This window comes from Pongo pygmaeus, chromosome 1 (genome assembly GCF_028885625.2).
Source record: "Pongo pygmaeus isolate AG05252 chromosome 1, NHGRI_mPonPyg2-v2.0_pri, whole genome shotgun sequence".
In the NCBI taxonomy this organism is placed as follows: Eukaryota; Metazoa; Chordata; class Mammalia; order Primates; family Hominidae; genus Pongo; species Pongo pygmaeus.
This window is the reverse complement of record NC_072373.2, coordinates 130,010,508-130,030,176: the sequence shown is the minus strand read 5'-3', so window position 1 is coordinate 130,030,176 and position 19,669 is coordinate 130,010,508. Positions and strand designations below refer to the sequence as shown.

Genomic DNA, 19,669 nt, shown 5'->3' with positions numbered 1-19,669 from the left:
TGCTCTCATTGATTCAAGACGAGGATGGTCAGTAAAGTTCTTTCTTGCTAATTACACAGTAACCAGTTGAAAAGATTTTATTCTGAAAGACTCTTGCCTTCTCAGGCCTTTGGTTAGAGAAAGTATGTTTTTCTTGGGGCTTTTGTTGTTGTTGTTGTTCTATGCCTTTGAGCAGTTTCAGGTTTTGGGCTGCTGTAGCACCCAAAGTAGATTACATCTGTAGCAAAAAAAATCTCTAGGGAATTCACTGCTGAGTCATCCCTCAAGATCTGATGTCTCTAGCCAATTTACCTTATTTCCTTCACCTTTCAGAGTCTTCTGGTAGTTGCTTTTTGTTTCCAGTTCAAGGTGTTTGGTTGTAATTAGCAGAAAGAATAAGGTGGAGTGTGCTTATTTCATCTTGTCTGGAACAAGAAGTCTCTTGGTTTCTGTTTTTTTGTCTTTTTTCTTTTTGGTGGCAGGTGGAGGAGAGACCTGCAGGCCCCTCTTCCTTCTCCCTCTTGGTGTTTTTAAATATACTAGTTTTCATATGTTGTAATCTTATTTATTTGCCCTGTTTATTTTGTTTTTCAGGCAAATGAAGATAAAACAATGTCCGCCAACCTAAAATACGTTTCCCTGGGAATTTTGGTCTTTCAGACTACCAGTTTGGTTCTAACAATGCGTTATTCCAGAACTTTAAAAGAAGAAGGACCTCGTTATCTATCTTCTACAGCAGTGGTTGTTGCTGAACTTTTGAAGATAATGGCCTGCATTTTATTGGTCTACAAAGACAGCAGTAGGTATCTAGGTTTTTTGTTTTTAATCAATGCAGTTTATTTAGTTTGCATATATATATTGGTAACTACACATTTGCACTCTTGCATTGTCGAATGGCCTAGTGTGAAGAATATTTCAATATTTTAAAAATTTTCTTAAGACATTTTAAGTCTAGTAATAAAGCCATTTTATTTTAATCTGTATCATGATTCATATCTTCTGGTTAATTCTGTAAATATAAAATAGTTTCTTGCATTTATAATAATTTGAGAGTAAGAGTAAATTTTATAAATCTGTTACTGTTATAACTTTAGAAGAATCATAATAATTTTTTTACTAATGTAAACACTTATTTTATTTGCTTTATTGATTAGTCCAGTAGTGACTAATTTTATATAGTTTTTAAAAATAGTTCTATTGAGATAATTCATGAGCCATACAATTTATGTGTTTAAAGTATATTATTTAATGGTTTTTGGTATATTTCAATTCTAATTTTTTAAACCTGTGGTAAAGTATATACACATAACATAAAAATTGCCATCTTAACTATTTATAGTGTACACTTCATTGTCATTACTTTTACAGTGTTGTACAACAATGACCACTATCCATTTCTAAAATTTTTTTATCACTTTAAACAAAAACTTGGTAACTATTAAGTAATAACCCCCATTCTCCCTTACCCACAGCCCCTAGTAACCTCTAATTCACTTTCTGGCTCTATGAATTTGCCTATTCTAAATATTTCATATAAGTAGAATCATGTATTTGTCCTTTTAGGTCTGGCACTTAGCAAAATGTTTTCAAGATTTATTCACATTGTAACATGCATCAGAACTTTATTCCTTTTTATGGCTGAATAACATTCTATTGTATGGACGTGACACATTTTGTTTATTCATCCATGAATAAACAAAGTGTCCATTGGTGGACACTTAGGTTGTTTCCACCTTTTGGCTTTTGTGAATAATGCTGGAAAGAACAATGAGTAATGCTTCAGTAGATGTACAAGTATCTGTTCGAGTCCCTGTTTTCATTCCTTTTGGGCATATATTTAGGAGTAGAATTGCTGGGTCATATGGTAATTCTATGTTTAACTTTTTAAGGAACCATCAAACTGTTTTTCACAGCAACTGGACCATTTTATATCTCCACCAACAAAGTACGAAGGTTCCTGTTTCTTCACATCTTCACCAGCACTTAATATTTTGTTTTATTTTTTTTTTAAATAGCCATTCTAATAGGTGTGAAGTAGTTTCTCATTGTGGTTTTGACTTGTGTTTCTCTAATAACTAATGATGATGAATTTTTATGGGTTTTTTTTTGGCTTTTTGTGTATTTTCTTTCTTTCTTTCTTTTTTTTTTGAGACTGAGTCTCACTAAGTCACCTAGGCTGGAGTACAGTGGCATGATCTTGGCTTACTGTAACCTCCACCTCCCGGGTTCAAGTGATTCTCATGCCTCAGCCTCCCGAGTAGCTGTGATTATAGGTGCGTGCTACCACACCCTGCTACTTTTTGTATTTTTAGTAAAGATGGGGTTTCACCAGGTTGGCCAGGCTGGTCTCGAACTCCTGACCTCAGGTGATCCGCCAACCTCGGCCTCCCAAAGTGCTGGGATTACAGGAGTGAGCCACCACACCTGGCCCTTTTTGTGTATTTTCTTTTGAACTACATCTGACATGACTTGTTGAAAGATTGAATATGTGAAAGTCAGAAGAAAGGAGGAATCCAGCTTGAGGAATAATTGCTAGGTTTTTAGATTAAACTATTGGGTGAATGTGTGCTGCAATTAATGATATATATAAATAGATTTGGGGGGAAATTAAAGCTGCTTTTTGCATCATTTAAGTTTCAGACAGCTATAAGGCATTCCCATTGGGATGTCAAATAGTAGAGTCTATGCATATGGAGATCAAGAATTTGTCAGTTTACATTTTGCTTTAAAGTCGAGGATTGAATGAGATAACCAAGTGTATACTAGAAGAGGAGAAGGCCAAAGGCTGAGCTCTGTTGCATTCCCAATATTTAGAGGTCAGATTCCACAGGAGGAATCAGCAAAAGAAGACAGAAGCAAAATAGAAAGATAAATGGAAACGTAATAGCCAAGTTGAGATGGTAGTGTTTTTGCTGCCAAAGTACAGATGAGCAGAAGTATTCACTGCATTTAACATTGTGGAGCCAAAGATATCTTTGACGCAAATAGTTGCATTGTAGGGAGATGTGGTGAAAATGTGGTAAAACCAACTTTCAGTGAACCAAAGCATCTATAGACACACCATACAGAAAAACAGATTCCAGGTGGATTAAAGATTGACATTTAAAAAGCAAAACTTTATGACCTTACTATTGTGAATGATTTCAAACAACATACAAAAGGTACAAATAAGACATAAAGGAAAAAATAGATAATTTAGGGTATATTAAATTGAAAAACATCTGTAAATCAAATCAAGTAAGAAGACAAGTCACAAATTAAGAGAAGATATTTGTATCACTTGTAACCACCAATAATTAATATCCAGAATTACAATTACTCCTACAACTCAATCAGAGTTAATAGAAACTTAATAGAAAAGGGGGCAAAGGATATAAATAGGTAATTCACAGAAGAAGAAACCTGTATGGCGGATAAATATATAAAAAGATGCTCAACTTCACTAGCAATCAAGGAAATCAGATTAAAACCACAGGACAGAATTTCACTGCCCTCAAATTGGCAAAAATAAAAAGTCTTAATACCAGGAATTGGTGATTATTTAAAAATTGAATTTAAAAATTAAAAAATAATCAGGTTTGGTGCACACCTATAGCCCCAGTTACTTGGGAGGCTGAGGCAGGAGGATTGCTTAAGCTCAGGAGTTGGGATCTAGCCTGGGCAACATAGCGAGACCCTCATCTCTAAAAATAAAATAACATAAAATTAAGGTAATATTTTAGTTTTCTTTTCTGGTAAAACTAAGAAAAAAACCTTTTGGTAACTTTTATCTTACTTAAGAATTTTTCAACTATTATTTTGTGTTGAGGAGACGGTGAGTACCAGGTAGCAATTTTAAAGTTTTTTTTATTTCAAAAAACTTTTCATAATCAAAGTTTTCCTATTTTATATATAGAGAAAAAATTGTCTAAAGTATCATTATTGGTAAATAATTCTAGGGTTCCTTCAAATTAGAATAATTAGAATAATTCTAGGCTCCTTAGAACCCTAATTCTAGGGTTCCTTAGAATTTCTCATTTTTTTGAGGAGTTTATGTATACATCTCTAAAGGATCTTTGGCCATTTTTCATGACTGATACCATAAGATTGGCCAGCTCAAAGTTCATTTTCAGTCCGTTTCTCCCTTTCTTGACTCTAACGTGGAGGAAATAAAGGAAAAGACTTCCCGGCTTCCTTGCAGCTATGGGTAGTTATGCAACACAATTCTGTTCAATGAGAACCAAGAAGATACCTGCTAAGCTGCTGTTTCCTCTCCTTTTTTTGCTGCCTGAAACAAGAACTAGACATGCAGCAGTACTTTGATGATCTTGTTGCAATAATCACGTAGACAGCAGATGAAAATCATGAAGATTAAAAAGCCAAAATATATAGTTATATATGTTTTATATATAGTTATATATATATATTTATATGGATCTTAGAATAGTGCTTAGTTGATATTATCACATACCAGGCACATTTTGGTTTCCAAAAATTGGACGTGTATTAAGATCTTATATATATATATATATTTATATATATATATATTTATATTTATTTATTTATTTATTTTACCATCCAGGAATTTTCTCAAGGTTATATTGCAGAAATTTTTAAAGCCTGTTATTCTACTCTAATGCAGTTATTTTGTTTTTCTGCTACGGCTTTTTTTCTAAGTATGCCTCTCTTGGACGTAATTTTAATAATTTGCAATATGAAGAGACACAGGCTTAATTTGTAGCAGCATTGTATTAACGGAAAGAGAGAATCTGCTGTCTTCTTGATAATCCAACTGAACTTAGAATATTGATTTCAGCCTGTTTATCGCCAGAATGGGCTGCAGTGGTTAGAGGATTTCCAACATAGATACTGGAAGTTCTTTAAAAGATAATGCTGTATGAGAGATTCATGCAACCAAGAAGGGGTTGGTTCCTCATAACTCTGAAATCCTCTGGCCCCAGCTTTCTCTTTTTTTCCTCTCCTGGTTGATGGCACCTAGACCCATTAGTGGCACCACTTTGAGTTTTCTTCAGTCTCAATGTTGCAGTCAGGGTGGGAGAAGTGGAAGAACAAGCCTTCTTCCAGACCACTGGTTGGCAGCCTGTGCCACAGCTAATCTGGTTTGTTTTCAAGCCAGTGACAGTCACTTTTTTTTTTTTTTTTTTTTTTGAGATGGGGATCTTGTTCTTTTGCTCAGGCTGAAGTGCAGTTATGCAGTCATAGCTTGCTGCTACTTCAAACTCCTGGGCTCAGTTGATCCTCCTGCCTCAGCCTCCTGGATAGCTGGGACTACAGGTGCATGCCACAACACCCAGCTAATTAAAAACTTTTTTCTTTTTCTTTCTTTTTTTTTTTTAGAGACAGGTTCTCATTATGTTGATCAAGCTGGTCTTGAACTCCTGGCCTCAAGCAATCCTCTCACTTTGACCTCCCAAGATGCTGGCATTACAGACAGGAGCCACCGTGCCCAGCCTGACAGTCACTTTTAGGAGTGGGTTCATTTGCTTCCAGCATCCACCTTCCCACTTTTCTTAGAGTCCTTTGTCCACCCCAGGGACTTTTCTCCTCCTTTCACAGCTAGACACTTTGGCACCCTTTGCAACTTGCTTGGTGCAGGGTTGCCACAAACTTTCAATTTGGAAGAAAATGCAATATTTGAAAAGTGTAATAAAATGAAGCATAATTAAACGAGGTATGCTTACAGAGAGAGAGTGCCTGGGTCCCTGAGTCTGTATAAAAGCTTTAAATCTGGACTCACCCTATGTGAGACAAATCCCTATGGGTTGAACTAGTATTAGTTGGGTTTTCTGTTGTTTGCAACCAAACCCATTCCCTAACTGATTTACCTTCTTTTTATGATTAAAATCTTCACAATTACTAATTGGCATGAATGGCTGATGATAAACAAAATGCACAAAATACAAGTTTTTATAACATTGCTATAATAAACTAAGAATACTTGGTTGACAAATTAAAACTTTGAGCTTTTGGCTGTCATAAATTTGTGTTTGTATGTGTTTGTATATATACATATATGTAGATATATATAAGATAAATTTGATTATATATCAGAATAAAAGAATATAAGGTTTCTTAATACATTACTTTATAATATTTAACATTTAAAAAATCAGCATCATAAAGATATATTTTAGTCCTAAAAGTATCTTGACATGTAGCTCAATTTTCTTTTTCTATAGGTGAGGAAATTGAGATCTTGAGAGCAGATATGTAACTTATTCAGAGTTACTTAATTACTGATTTTTCTCATATTATTTTCTAGAATGTAGTCTAAGAGCACTGAATCGAGTACTACATGATGAAATTCTTAATAAACCTATGGAAACACTTAAACTTGCTATTCCATCAGGGATCTATACTCTTCAGAATAATTTGCTATATGTGGCACTATCAAATCTAGATGCAGCTACTTATCAGGTACTTAAAATACATTTCTTTCTTTTTTAAAAAAACTTTTTTCTTATACATAATAATTGTATATATTTATGGGGTACATGTGATATTTTGATACATGCATCCAATGTGTAATGATCAAATCAGGGTATTTAGGATATTCATCTCCGCAAACATTTATCATTTCTTTGTGTTGGGGACATTTCAGATCTTCTAGTTATTTTGAAATTTTGAGTGAATTATTGTTAACCATAGTCACCTTACTGTGCTAACACTAGAACTTATTCCTTCTATCTAACTCAATTTTTGTACCCATTAACCAATCTCTCTTTATTCCTCTCCCTGCCCTTGTATCTTTCCTATCCTCTGGTAGCTATCATTCTGCTCTCTACCTCCATGAGAACCCCCCAACTTTTTTTTTTTTTTTTTTTTTAGCTTCCACATGTGAGTGAAAATACGATATTTGTCTTTCTGTGCCTGGGTTGTTTCACTTAACATAATGACCTTTAGTTGCATCCATGTTGTTGCAAATGACAGGATCTTATTCTTGTTATATCTGAATAGTATTTCTTTATGCATTTATCCATTGATGGACACTTAGGTTAAGTTCATATCTTAGCTATTGTGAACAATGCTGCAATAAATACAGGGCTAGAGATATCCTTTTGATATACTGATTTCCTTTCCTTTGGATAAATACCCAGTAGTGGGATTGCTGGATTGTCTGGTAGTTCTATTTTAAGTTTTTTGAGAATGCTTTGTACTGTTTTCCATAGAGGCTGTACTAATTTACATTCTCAGCAGCAGTGTACAAGAGCTCCTTTTTCTCCACATACTCACTAGCACTGGTTATTTTTTTGTCTTTTTGATAATAGCTATTCTAACAGGGGGCAGGATGATATGTCACTGTGGTCTTGATTTGCATTTCCCTGATGACTAGTGATGTTGAGCATTTTTCCATATACCTGTTGGCTATTTGTATGTCTTCTTTTGAGAAATGTTTGTTGAGGTCCTTTGCCCACTTTTTAATGGGATTATTTGTTCTTATGCTCTGGAGTTCTTTATATATTATGGATGTTAGTTTCTTGTCACATGATTAGTGCAAATATTTTCTCCCACTCTACAGATTGTCTCTGTATTTTTTTCTTTGCTTTGCAGAAGCTTTTTAGTTTAATATAGTTCCATTATTCTATTTTTGTTTTCATTGCCTATGCTTTTTTTCTTATGTATTTATTTGCGTATCTTTTAAAATATGGAACACTTCACGAATTTGTTTGTCATCCTTATGCAGGGGCCATGCTAATCTCTGTATAATTCCAATTTTAGTATATGTGCTGCTGAAGCAAGCACTGCCTGTGCTTTTGAAATAACAGCCATAAAATCTGTCCTGACCAATGTCCTGAAACATTTCTCCTCTATTTTCTTCTAGTAGTAGTTTTATAGTTTTGAGTCTTATGTTTAAGTCTTTAATCCATTTTGAGTTTTTTTTTTAATATGGTGAGAGATGGGATCTAGTGTCATTTTTCTTCATATTCATATCCAATTTTCTCAGCATCATTTATTGAAGAGGGTGTCCTTTTTCTAATGCGTGCTCCTGGCACCTTCGTCAAAAATCAGTTGGCTATAAACACGTAAATGTATTTTGGGGTTCTCTATTTTGTTCCATTGGTCTTTGTGCCTGTTATTAAACAAATTCCATGCTATTTTGGTTACTATAGCCTTGTAGTATATTTTGAAGTCATAGTGTGATGCCTCTAGCTTTGTTCTTTTTGCTCAGGGTTGCTTTGGCTATTATTCAGGGTCTTTGTGGTTCCATATGAATTTTAGGATTGTTTTTTCTGTTTCTGTGAAGAGTGTCATTGGTATTTTGATGGGGATTGTCCTGAATCCGAAGATCGCTTTTGGTAATATGGTGATTTTAACAATATTAATTCTTTTAATCCACAAGCATGGGATATCTTCCCATTTGTGTCCTCTTCCATTTCTTTCATCCGTGTTTTGTAGTTTTTCTTGTAGAGATCTTTTACTTCCTTGGTGAAATTTATTCCTAGATTTTTTTTTGTAGCTATTGGAAATAAGGTTGCTTTCTTTATTTCTTTTTCAGCTAGCTTGTTATTGGTTTATAGAAATGCTACTGATTTTTGTATGTTGATTTTGTATCCTGAAACAACTGAATTTGTTTATCAGCTCTAAGAGTTTTTTTAATGGAATCTTTAGGGTCCTCTCTATATAAGATCATGTCATTTGCAAAGAGGGACAATTTGACTTCCTCTTTTCTAGTTTGGATGCCTTTTATTTCTCTCTTTTGCCCGATTTTGTTCCAGTTTTTAAAGGAAAGCCTTCCAGCTTTTCCACATTCAGTATGATATTAGTTGTGTGTTTGTCATATATGGCCTTTATTATGTTGATATGTTCCTAGGAATATTTTAAATTTTATCAAATGCTTTTTCTGCATCTATTGAGATGATCATAAGGTTTTTATTCTTCATTCTGTTGATGTGATGTATTACATTTATTGATTTTGCATATATGTTAAACCATCTTTGCATCCTTGGGATAAATCCTACTTGATTATGGTAAACAATCTTTTTTATGTGCTGTTGTAATCGATTTGCAAGTATTAATATTTGATTCAGGAGTTTTGGGTTCTCTGTTGTTCTATTCAGGAATATTCAACTATAGTTTTCTTTTTTGCTGTGTGCTTGTCTGGTTGTGATATCAGGGTAATGCTGGCCTCACAGGATGAGTTAGGAAGAATTCCCTTCATTTGATTTTTTTGGAATACTTTGAGGAGAACTGGTGTTAGTTCTTCTTTAAAAGTTCAGTAGAATTCAGAAGTGAAGCTGTCCAGTCCTGGACTTTTCTTTTCTGGGAGGCTTTTTAAGTGCTAATTGAATCTTGTTACTTGTTATTGGTCTGTTTAGGTTTTTAATGTCTTCTTTGTTCAATCTTGGTAGGTTGTATGAGTCCAGGAATCTATCCATTTCTTGTAGGTTTTTCGATTTGCTAGTATATAGTTGTTCATAATAGTCTCAATGATCCTGTGTATTTCTGTGGTGTCGTCTGTACTGTCTCCTTTTTTGTTTATGATTTTATTTGGGTCTTTCCTATTTTTTTCTTGGTTAGTCTAGTTTGTAGTTTATTGATTTTACTTATCTTTTCACGAAACCAATTTTTCTTTTATTTCATCCTTTGTATTTTCGTTTAGTTTCTATTTCATTTAGTTCTGCCCTGATCTTTTGTTGTTGTTGTTGTTTGTTTGAGACATTCTCACTTTGTTGCCCACACTGGAGTGCCATGGCGCAGTCTTAGCTTACTGCAACCTCAACCTCCTGGGCTCAAGAAATCCTCCCGCCTCAGCCTCCTGAATAGCTGAGAATATAGGCATGTGCTACCATGCCGGTTAAATTTTTTTTTTTTTTTTTTTTGTAGAGACAGGGTCTTATTATGTTGCCCAGGTTGGTCTTGAACTTCTGGCCGCAAGTAATCCTCCCGCCTGGCCTCCCAAGGTGCTGAGATTATAGCTATGAGCCACCGTGCCTGGCCTGCCCATTTTTATTATTTCTTTCCTTCTTTTAGTTTTGGGTTTGGTTTGTTCTTGCTTTTCTAGCTTCTCGAGGTATATTAGGTTGTTTATGTGAATCTTTCTAATTTTTCGATGTAGGCATTTATTGCTGTAAACTTCCCTTTTGTCACTGCTTTTGCTGTATCTCATAGGTTTTGGTATGTTGCGTTTCAATTTATATTTGTTTTATTTTTCTAGGCTGGGCACAGTGGCTCACGCCTGTAATCCCAGCATGTCGGGAGGCCAAGGCGGGTGGATCACCTGAAGTCAGGAGTTTCAGACCAGCCTGGCCAACATGGTGAAACACTGTCTCTACTAAAAATACAAAAATTAGCCAAGCATGGTGGCAGGTACCTGTAATCTCAGCTACTCAGGAGGCTGATGTAGGAGAATTGCTTGAACCCAGGAGGCGGAGGTTGCCGTGAGCTGAGATCACACCATTGCACTCCAGCCTGGGCAACAAGATCGAAACTCCATCTCAAAAAAAAAAAAAAAAAAAGAAAAGGAAAAAAAGAAAATTTTCTATTTTTGTCTGAGAAGATACTTGATATGACTTCAACTTTTAAAGATTTGTTGAGACTTACAGCCTAATATATATTCTATTCTGGAGAATGCTGCATGTGCTGATGAGAAGCATGTGCATTCCGCAACTGTTAGATGAAGTGTTTTGTGAATGTCTGGGAGTTCCATTAGGTATAAAGTGTCGTTTAAATCCTCTAATGTTTCTTTTGTTGATTTTCTTTCTAGATGATATATGCGCAAAACTGAGAGTGGGGTTGTGAAGTCCCCAATTGTTACTGTATTGGAGTCTATCTCTCTCTTTAGAGCTACTAATATTTTCTTAATATATCTAGGTGCTGCAGTGTTGGGTGCATATATATTTAGAATTGCTCTATAGTCTTCTTGAATTGATCCCTTTATCATGATATAATTACCTCTTTGTCTGTTTCTGAAGTTTTTGACCTAAAGTCTATTTTACAGAAGTATAGCTATTTCTGCTCATTTTTGGTTTCTGTTTGCATGGAATATCTCTCTATCCCTTTACTTTCAGTCTATGTTTGTCTTTACAGGTGAACTGCATTTCTTGTAGGTAGTGTGTAGTTAACGTATGGTTTTTTAAATCCATTTTGCCAGTCCATATCTTTTATGTGGGAAATTTAATTTATTTACATTCACAGTTATTATTGATACATGGGGATTATTCCTGTCATTTTGTCAGTTGTTTTCTGGTTGGTTTTCTGTAGTGTTAATGTTTGACTCCTTTCTCTTTGTCATTTGTGTGTCTGGTTTTCCAGTGAATTTTATACTTTCATGTGTTTTTATCATGGTAGATACTGGCTTTCAAGTGCAGGACTCCTGTAAGCACTTTTTTTGTTTGTTTTTGAGGCAAGGTCTGGCTCTATCACCCAGGCTGGAGTGCAGGGGCACAGTCTCGGTTCACTGCAACTTCTGCCTCCCAGGCTCAAGCCATCTTCCCTCAGCCTCCGAAGTAGCTGGGACTACCCGTGCACACCACCATGCCTGGATAACTTTCGTATTTTTTTAGAGACGAGATTTTGTCATGTTTCCCAGGGCTGGTCTTAAACTCCTGAGCTCAAGAGATCTGCCCGCCTCGGCTTCCTGAAGCGTTGTGATTACAGGCACCTGGCCTAAGCATTTCTTATACGGCTGGTTTAGTGGTGATGAATTTTGTCAGTTTTTCCTTATCTAGGAAAGACTTTATCTCTCATTTTATTTTTAAAAAATTTATTTACCTATTTTTTAATTTAAAAAAATTTATTTCTATTTATTTTTTATTTTTTATTTTCTAAAAGACAGATGTCTTGCTATGCTTCCCAGGCTGGAGTACAGTGGCTGTTCACAGGCACAGTTATGGTGCACTGCAGTATCAAATTCCTGGGCTCAACCTGTCCTCCTGCCTCATCCTTCCAGGTAGCTAGACCACAGTCGCACTCTACCATGCCTGTGCACGCCACCACGCCCTGCTAATTTTTGTATTTTTAGTAGAGACGGGGTTTCATCATGTTGGCCAGGCTGGTCTCAAACTCCTGACCTCAAGTGATCTGCCCACCTCGGCCTCCCAAAATGCTGGGATTACAGGCATGAGCCTCCATACCCAGCCTGCATTCATTTTTTAACAATAGTTTCACTGTGTATGGTATTTTTATCTCGCAGTTTTTCTTTCTTTCAGCACTTTGAATATATCATCTAATTCTCTCCTGGCCTATAATGTTTCTCTTAAAAAATCTGCTGCTAAGACTGATGGAGATTCCCTTATATGTAACTTGATGCTTGTCTCTTGCTGTTTTTAGGGTTCTCTCTTTGTCTTTTGACTTTTGGTCGTTTGACTATAATGTACTTTGGTGAAGATCTTTTTGGGTTGACTCTATTTAGGCTTTTTCACTCTTTTTTCTCTTTTTTTAATGTGACTGGCTTATTTCAAAAGACCTGACTTCAAGTTCAGAAATTCTTTATTCTGTTTCATCTAGTCTAACATTGAAGCTCTTTATTGGATTTTTAATTTCATTTATTGAATTTTTTAGTTGTATGATTTTTGTTTAGTTCTTTTTTATGATATCTCTTTGTTGAATACCTCATTTAGATGATGAATTGTTCTCCTATTTTGTTTATATTGTCTGCTTGTGTTCTCTTATATCTCACTAAACTTTGTAGATATCATTATGTTGAATTCTTTTCAGGCCTTTCATATTTTCTTTTCATTGGAATGTGTTACTGGAGAATTATTGTGTCCCTTTGGAGGTGTCATATTTTCTTGCTTTCTCATGTTTCTTGTGTACTTATATTGATATCTATGCATCTGGTATAACAATAGCTTCTTCCAGTTTTGTAGACAGCTTTCACAGGGAAAGACATTTTCCTACAGATATATGCATAATGTTGGTTGGGTAGGGTGCTTTGGCTTTGATCCTGGGTGGGTGCAGTAATATATAGTCTCTATGTGATTTCTTTGGCTATAATCAATGTCAGTGGGGTCTGTCTGGTTCCTTAGTTGCTTTGACTGAAGTTATTAGTGGAGGCTGTGGCAAGGCTTTGCTGGGGATGGGGATGCCAGGCAGGGTCCAGTGGTGGCAGTGGTGGACCAGGTATGCTGGTTCTTGGGTCCCCAGGAGGTGTATGCAGATACTAGCAGTGGTGGGTCCAGGTGGCTGGTCCTTGGGCCTCCCAGCAGCTTGTTTTAGTGCTGCTGGAGGCAGCAGTGGGCTGGGCAGGCAGGTGGGTCTTCCAGTTCTTGAGTGGCATGTGTGGCATTGGCAGTAGCAGGAGCAGCAGTAGGCCAATCTTGGGTCCCCAAGCAGTGTACATGAGTGCCAGTGGTGAAAGCATAGGGCTGGGCAATCCAATTTTCAGGCCTCAGTTTGTGTGCATGGGTGGGTGCCAGCAGTGGTAGCAACAGGTTGTGCAGGTCAGTCGCTAGCCCCCAGGAGGCATGCGTGGGCGGTAGACAGAGCAGGCTCGTTTTCAAGTCCCTGGAGGCCTGTGCAAGCAGTGGTGGGTGGGACAGGCTTGTCCTCAGGCCCCTGGATGGTCTGCGCAGGTGCTGTCTGTGGCAGATGGGACAGGTTGATACCCAGGCCCCTAGATTGCATGCGTGTGTATCTGCAAGAGTGGCAGTGGCTGTGGAGATAATTTTGTCTTTGCTTGCATGTTGCAACCTAATTTACAATAAGAAGGTTCAATTCATTTTGCATTATTGCCTAAAGTGTCCAGAGCTCTCTGGTACATAGTACAGATTCCTGAGACTGGCATTAACTGAAGCTTTAGATTCCAGTTCCCAGCCAGATGCAACCACCAGGATGCTGCCATAGTCCTTAAAATACGTTTCTAATAGTACTCTTAAGGAACAAACAAACAAACAAACATTAATAATATTACTCTTTTCTTTTTCAGGTCACGTATCAGTTGAAAATTCTTACAACAGCATTATTTTCTGTGTCTATGCTTAGTAAAAAATTGGGTGTATACCAGTGGCTGTCCCTAGTAATTTTGATGACAGGAGTTGCTTTTGTACAGGTAACTATTCAAGATAAGTATATATTTTTATCTTTATCGTGGTTTCAAAACCTTATTTATTTTGTGTGGAGAAATATGGTTCTATTGATTGTTGAAACCAACAAATGTTTTTCCCCACAACTAACATATGTTTTGAGGGCATCCTTTGTGTGACATACTACTTTGGGAGTGTAAGTAATACAGAGGAATTAATCAAAATAAAATTATATTACCTACAGAAGTGAACATTCTAATTAGGGAAATAAGACACTGCATTTTAAAGAAAGTTGATTTTTGCTGGTTATCTGTAGCATTTGAGATTATTAGCCACTCCCTTTTATTTTCTATTGACTTCACAATACCATTTTTTCCTGGTTCTTTTATCTTTCTAATGATTCCTTATCGGTTTTCTTCATATGGATCTTTTCTGTGAGACTCCCTTTAAATACTGGGGTTGCTTGCAGGTTTGTTATTTCTTCTAAGTTATATCTTTATTTTTGGAGATTTCATCTATTCTTGGGGGGGGTTAATTTTAATTTTTTTAAAAAAATTTATATAGTGACGGGGTCTCACTATGTTTCCCAGGCTAGTCTTAAACTTCCGGGCTGAAGTGATCATCCTGCCTCAGCCTCCCAAAGTGTTAAATGTGAGCCACTGCACCTGGCCTTATTATTTATTATGATGATTATTATTTTTAGTCCTCAGTGATACTTGTTCTGATGGAAGGTTTTATTAATACTTATATCTTGATAATTCCTCAGTTCATGCCATCACTTTCCCTGAAGTGTGGAATTTATATCATAAATAAATTTTTAATTTTTTTTTTTTTTGAGGTGGAGTCTTGCTCTGTCCCAGGCTGGAAGGCAGTGGTACAATCTCAGCTCACTGCAACCTCCACCTCCTGGGTTCAAGCAATTCTCCTGCCTCAGCCTTCCAAGTAGCTGGGATTACAGGTGCCTGCCACCATGCCCGGCTAATTTTTTGTATTTTTAGTAAAGATGGGCTTTCACTGTGTTGGCCAGGCTGGTCTCGAACTCCTGACCTCCTGATCCACCCACCTCAGCCTCCTAAAGTGCTGGGATTACAGGCGTAAGCCACTGCACCCAGCCTAATATTTTTAATATTTATTTTAAATGAATATTACAAAAGTATAAGTGGCATATCAAATTCATATTTTCATAAATATTGCTTAGGGTAAGCTAAAGTAGGCATTGTTTCAAACAGTAAGGTATTTTAAATTAGAAAGTTATTAATAGTTCAGGTGGAACATAAGTTTGACAAAACCATGAAAATGATAGGCAAATAACTGAAGCTTCAGGAACACAGACCTATAGGATAAAGCTCAGAGTGATTAGTGTGACACACTGGACCTTCTGAAATGTACCTACAGTTCTAGACTCATTTCTGCTGCTGCATACTTCACACTCTGAATTGCTACAACTGAGCTGCTTGTAGGGGCTATTTTGCACAGCTGAGCATTTATCCATTCTTTCTCTTGTGCCTACAATGCCTTCTCCCCTTTCTTTGCCTGGCTAACTCCTACCTTTAAGACTCAGCTCAGTCTTAAAGTCTGCCTCTACCAGAATATCTTCTTAACATCACAGGCATAACATTTAAACATTTATGCCTTCTATGCCTTCTTCTCTACCACCATAGTACTTTGTACATACCTTTTCCAAAGTACTTATAGTTAAATGCTCATTTATATGTCTGTTTACCCCTACAACTTAAGTTCCTAGAAGGCAGCAGCTGTGTTTCACTGCGCCTTCCATTCATAGTGCCTAATTAGCAAGACTTAAACAAATGATTTTTTTTTTACATGATGGTTGTCAACTGATTCTATATCCTGTAAGTACAGATGACTCCTGGGAAATCTTCAGGGATGATATTGGAGTTAAATTAGGTGTTGAAAGGTAATAATTATAATGAAATTTGCATACTGAGTACTTATGTGCCAGGTGCCCACTTGGTACTTATCCTGTATAATCTCATGTTATACACAACTGTTTAAAGTAGATATTATTCTTCTCAACTTACAAAAGAGTTATTGAAGCTCAGATAGGTTAATGAAATTGCTTATGATCCCAATCTAGTAGTGGCAGAGCCAGAACCAAATCTCCTTAAAACTTTTCACTATTTGTGTTTCAGTAGGTTGGAAACAGCAGAAAAAGCATTACATAAAAGGTATGTTAAAAAAAATACAGATGTTGATCGGTGGATAAGCACAAGATAAGTTAAGGAGTGGTAATAGTCTTCTCTGATTGGAACAAATAATTGACAAAGATATGGTGAGAGATGAAATTACAAAATACAGATTGGTCCTAGATTATATGTGGTCTTCAGTATTGAACCAGGAGCTTAGGCTTAACTGCTTTTGGCTGTAAGGCCTCACTGGAGAGTTGGAAGGGAGAGTGGCATATCAGAGAAATCCTATAGGCATGCAGGGCAGATTGGTGGGGAGAAAGACTGAAGGAATGGAGAGGAGTTAGAAAGCATGACAGGGACCTAAACTGTCAGGTTAATGGGATTGGAATGTCCCACAGCAGTGATGTAAGAGTTGTTCCAAGGGAAGAATCAGTGTGAGTGTTAGACCAATAAATATCATAGAGAATGGAGAGCAAGGAGATTAAGAAACTTAAGTTTGAATGGTGGCATTTTTAATAGATATAAAGGTATCAAAAGGTATGTTTGCTTTGAAGAGGAATGGGTACATTTTAATCATATTGGCCTTGAGGAGATAAGTTTCTGGATAGCAGCAACTGAAAATCTTGGACTTGAGCTCAGAAGAGATGTCAGTGCTTCTGTGAATCAGCTCTCCAGGGTAGAGGGGATTCCTATAAACTATGCTGTAGAACTACACTGTCCAATAGGGTAGCCACAAGCCGTATGTAGCTATTTAAATTTAATTAGTTAAAATTAAATTAAAATTTCAGTTCCTTGGTCACACTACCCACATTTCAAGTGCTCAGAGCCACTTAAATATAGTGATGACCCTATTGAGGGTGAAGATGCAGAACATTTCCATCATCCAAAGAGTCAGTTGACTAGAATAAGTATAGATTGGAGGAGAGAACACGGAAAAGAGCAGGTCGTTTCAAGAGGTAAGGAATGAATAGTCAGTAGTGTTAATTCTGTGGTGAAGGCAAGCTGAATAGAGAATGAACAATTTTATTATTAAAAAGTAGTTAACATATTGATTGAAAAGTCTTTGGTCGCTATGAAAAGTACAGTTTCAGAAGGAAAAATGGCTTTAAGAAGTCCAGTTAGGTTGGGCAGGGTGGCTCACACCCACAATCCTAGCACTTTGGGAGGCCAAGGCAGGCAAATTGCTTGAGCCCAGGAGTTTGAGACCATCCTGGGCAACATGGCAGAACCCTGTCTCTACAAAAAATACAGAAATTAGCTGGGTGTGGTTGTGTGCACCTGTAGTCCCAGCTACTGGGGAGGCTAAGGTGGATCACCTGAGCCCAGGGAGGTTGAGGCTGCAGTGAGCTGTTGTCAGGCACTGCACTCCAGCCTGGGTGACAAAGTGAGACCATGTCTCAAAGAAAGAAGTCTAGCTAGTAGAAGATCAAACTGAGGAGGGAAGAAATAGATGCAAAAGAAAATTTAACAGTAGTTACAGGGTATCAGTTGATTAGATTAAGGGTACCATCTAAGCCATAGGGTACCATCCCTGGTGGAATGATCCTGGAGTCCCTTCCAACACATTTTGTTTCCAGTGTCTTGTACTCAGAGTTTTCCTTCCCTGTCTGATGGACTGTCTTTTCCTGACAGTGTTTGGGGTTCACCTCCCAACAGCTTCCCTTTATTATGCTTGATTTAGAACACTACTTTCCAGCTGATCTCTACTTTTGCTGACACAGCAGAGGGGATGTGAGATTCTCATTCTTTCTTCTGCCTGTATTTGAGATGGTGCTTTTTAATAAATTAAACTTCAAGGAATTATCTCAAGGTAACATTGGTCTCTGTAATAGATGAAATGTAAAATATTTATTATTTCTAAGGTACTTTTTGAAATTATAAGTTAGTAATATATTATCCCTGTGAGGAAAAAAATAAAATGATTGTAAGGTTTTATGTTAAAAGCTCTCCTTTGCAATCCCAAAAATGATATTGGTTGCATTTTTAAGTTATGGTCTAAGAGTGGGCTCTCAATATGTTTATGTAAAATGTTATAGGAATTAAACTTCAATTTTATTTTTCTTCTTATTTAGTGGCCCTCAGATTCTCAGCTTGATTCTAAGGAACTTTCAGCTGGTTCTCAATTTGTAGGACTCATGGCAGTTCTCACAGCATGTTTTTCAAGTGGCTTTGCTGGGGTTTACTTTGAGAAAATCTTAAAAGAAACAAAACAATCAGTGTGGATAAGAAATATTCAGCTTGGTAAGTTTTAAATGTTTTCTAATATTATTTTAAAAATGATTATATTGTTATATTTAAAGATTTCTATATATCTTTAAATAAATGAGCCTTGCATAAAATCTGCTATTGATCCAAATATCTGGCAATGTTCTTGTCTTTTAAAACATTTTATTTTATTTTATTATTTATTTATTTATTTTTTTTTTGAGACAGAGTCTCGCTCTGTCGCCCAGGCTGGAGTGCAGTGGTGCAATCTTGGCTCACTGCAAGCTCCGCCTCCCGGGTTCACGCTGTTCTCCTGTCTCAGCCTCCCGAGTAGCTGGGACTACAGGCACCTGCCACCACGCCTGGCTAATTTTTTGTATTTTTAGTAGAGATGGGGTTTCACTGTGTTAGCCAGGATGGTCTCGATCTCCTGACCTTGTGATCTGCCCACCTCGGCCTCCCAAAGTGCTGGGATTACAGGCATGAGCCACCGTGCCCGGCCAAACATTTTGTTTTAAATGAACGCCTTTTATTTAAGAATATGAAAAACTTAGATCTGTGACATAAAGACCAGCCTGGCCAGCATGATGAAACCCCATCTCTACTAAAAATACAAAAAATTAGCCAGGTATGGTGGCGCGCGCCTGTAATCCCGGCTAATCTGGAGGCTGAGGCAGGACAATCGCTTGAACCTGGGAGGCGGAGGTTGCAGTGAGCCAAGAATAAAGTGTCTTACGTATAGTGAGCACTAAAAATGTCAACTATTTATATAAATATACAATATCAGAGAAAAAGAAAGAAATAAGGTTTGTGTGAGTTGCCTAAACTTTTATTAAATTGTAAGATAAAAATGGAAGACAAGTCAGAATTCATGATTCTAATGTGCTTCATGAATTTCTTATTTGGTGACTTCATAAGCTCCAATGCTCATAGAAAAAAAAAGATAACAGACTTAACGTTTTGAAAGGATAATTAAATAATTGCCTATCACAATTCAAAATTATAAGAACAAATTAAAACAATGTAATAGCATTTTTCAAACATCAAATTGTCAAAGATTAACATGATAAGATCCAATTTTAGCCAGAGAATAGAGAACCAGGAACTCTATTACCTATTGTTCCTAGGAGTATAGATTGATATAACCATGTTGGATTTCAATTTGGGAATATTTGCCAAAATTTTAAGTATGTGTAGGCTGTAATGTAAGAATTTCAAGTCTGGATAAGAATCTATCCTATAAAAGCACAAAGATAGATGTCCAGGATTATTGTTTCAGCCATTGGTTACAATTCTAAAAAACAGAAAACATTTAGAGGACTGGTTAAATAAATTATCGATATAATACATAGTATAGTGATTAAGATCACT

General features: G+C 36.6%; 1 protein-coding gene and 1 non-coding gene across 12 annotated transcripts in view; one reads left to right on the top strand and one right to left on the bottom strand.

Annotated features, from left to right (window-relative positions):
• Nucleotides 1-19,669, top strand: part of SLC35A3 (solute carrier family 35 member A3) — a 67,307-nt gene that overhangs the window by 22,979 nt on the left and 24,659 nt on the right. For all 11 annotated transcript variants that reach the window (XR_008500560.2, XR_010123955.1, XR_008500559.2 and 8 more), the window contains exons 2-5: nt 574-778; nt 6,242-6,396; nt 13,847-13,969; nt 18,166-18,334. Coding sequence is in view for 8 of the 11 variants with exons in the window: in XM_063652618.1 (XP_063508688.1) it covers nt 574-778; nt 6,242-6,396; nt 13,847-13,969; nt 18,166-18,334 (652 nt within the window). In the remaining 3 variants the exon portion in view is untranslated. The remainder of the gene's footprint in view (nt 1-573; nt 779-6,241; nt 6,397-13,846; nt 13,970-18,165; nt 18,335-19,669) is intronic.
• On the bottom strand, nt 7,619-7,722 carry LOC129023037 (U6 spliceosomal RNA). The gene has a single exon (XR_008496643.1). It is a non-coding gene; the product is annotated as a U6 spliceosomal RNA (small nuclear RNA).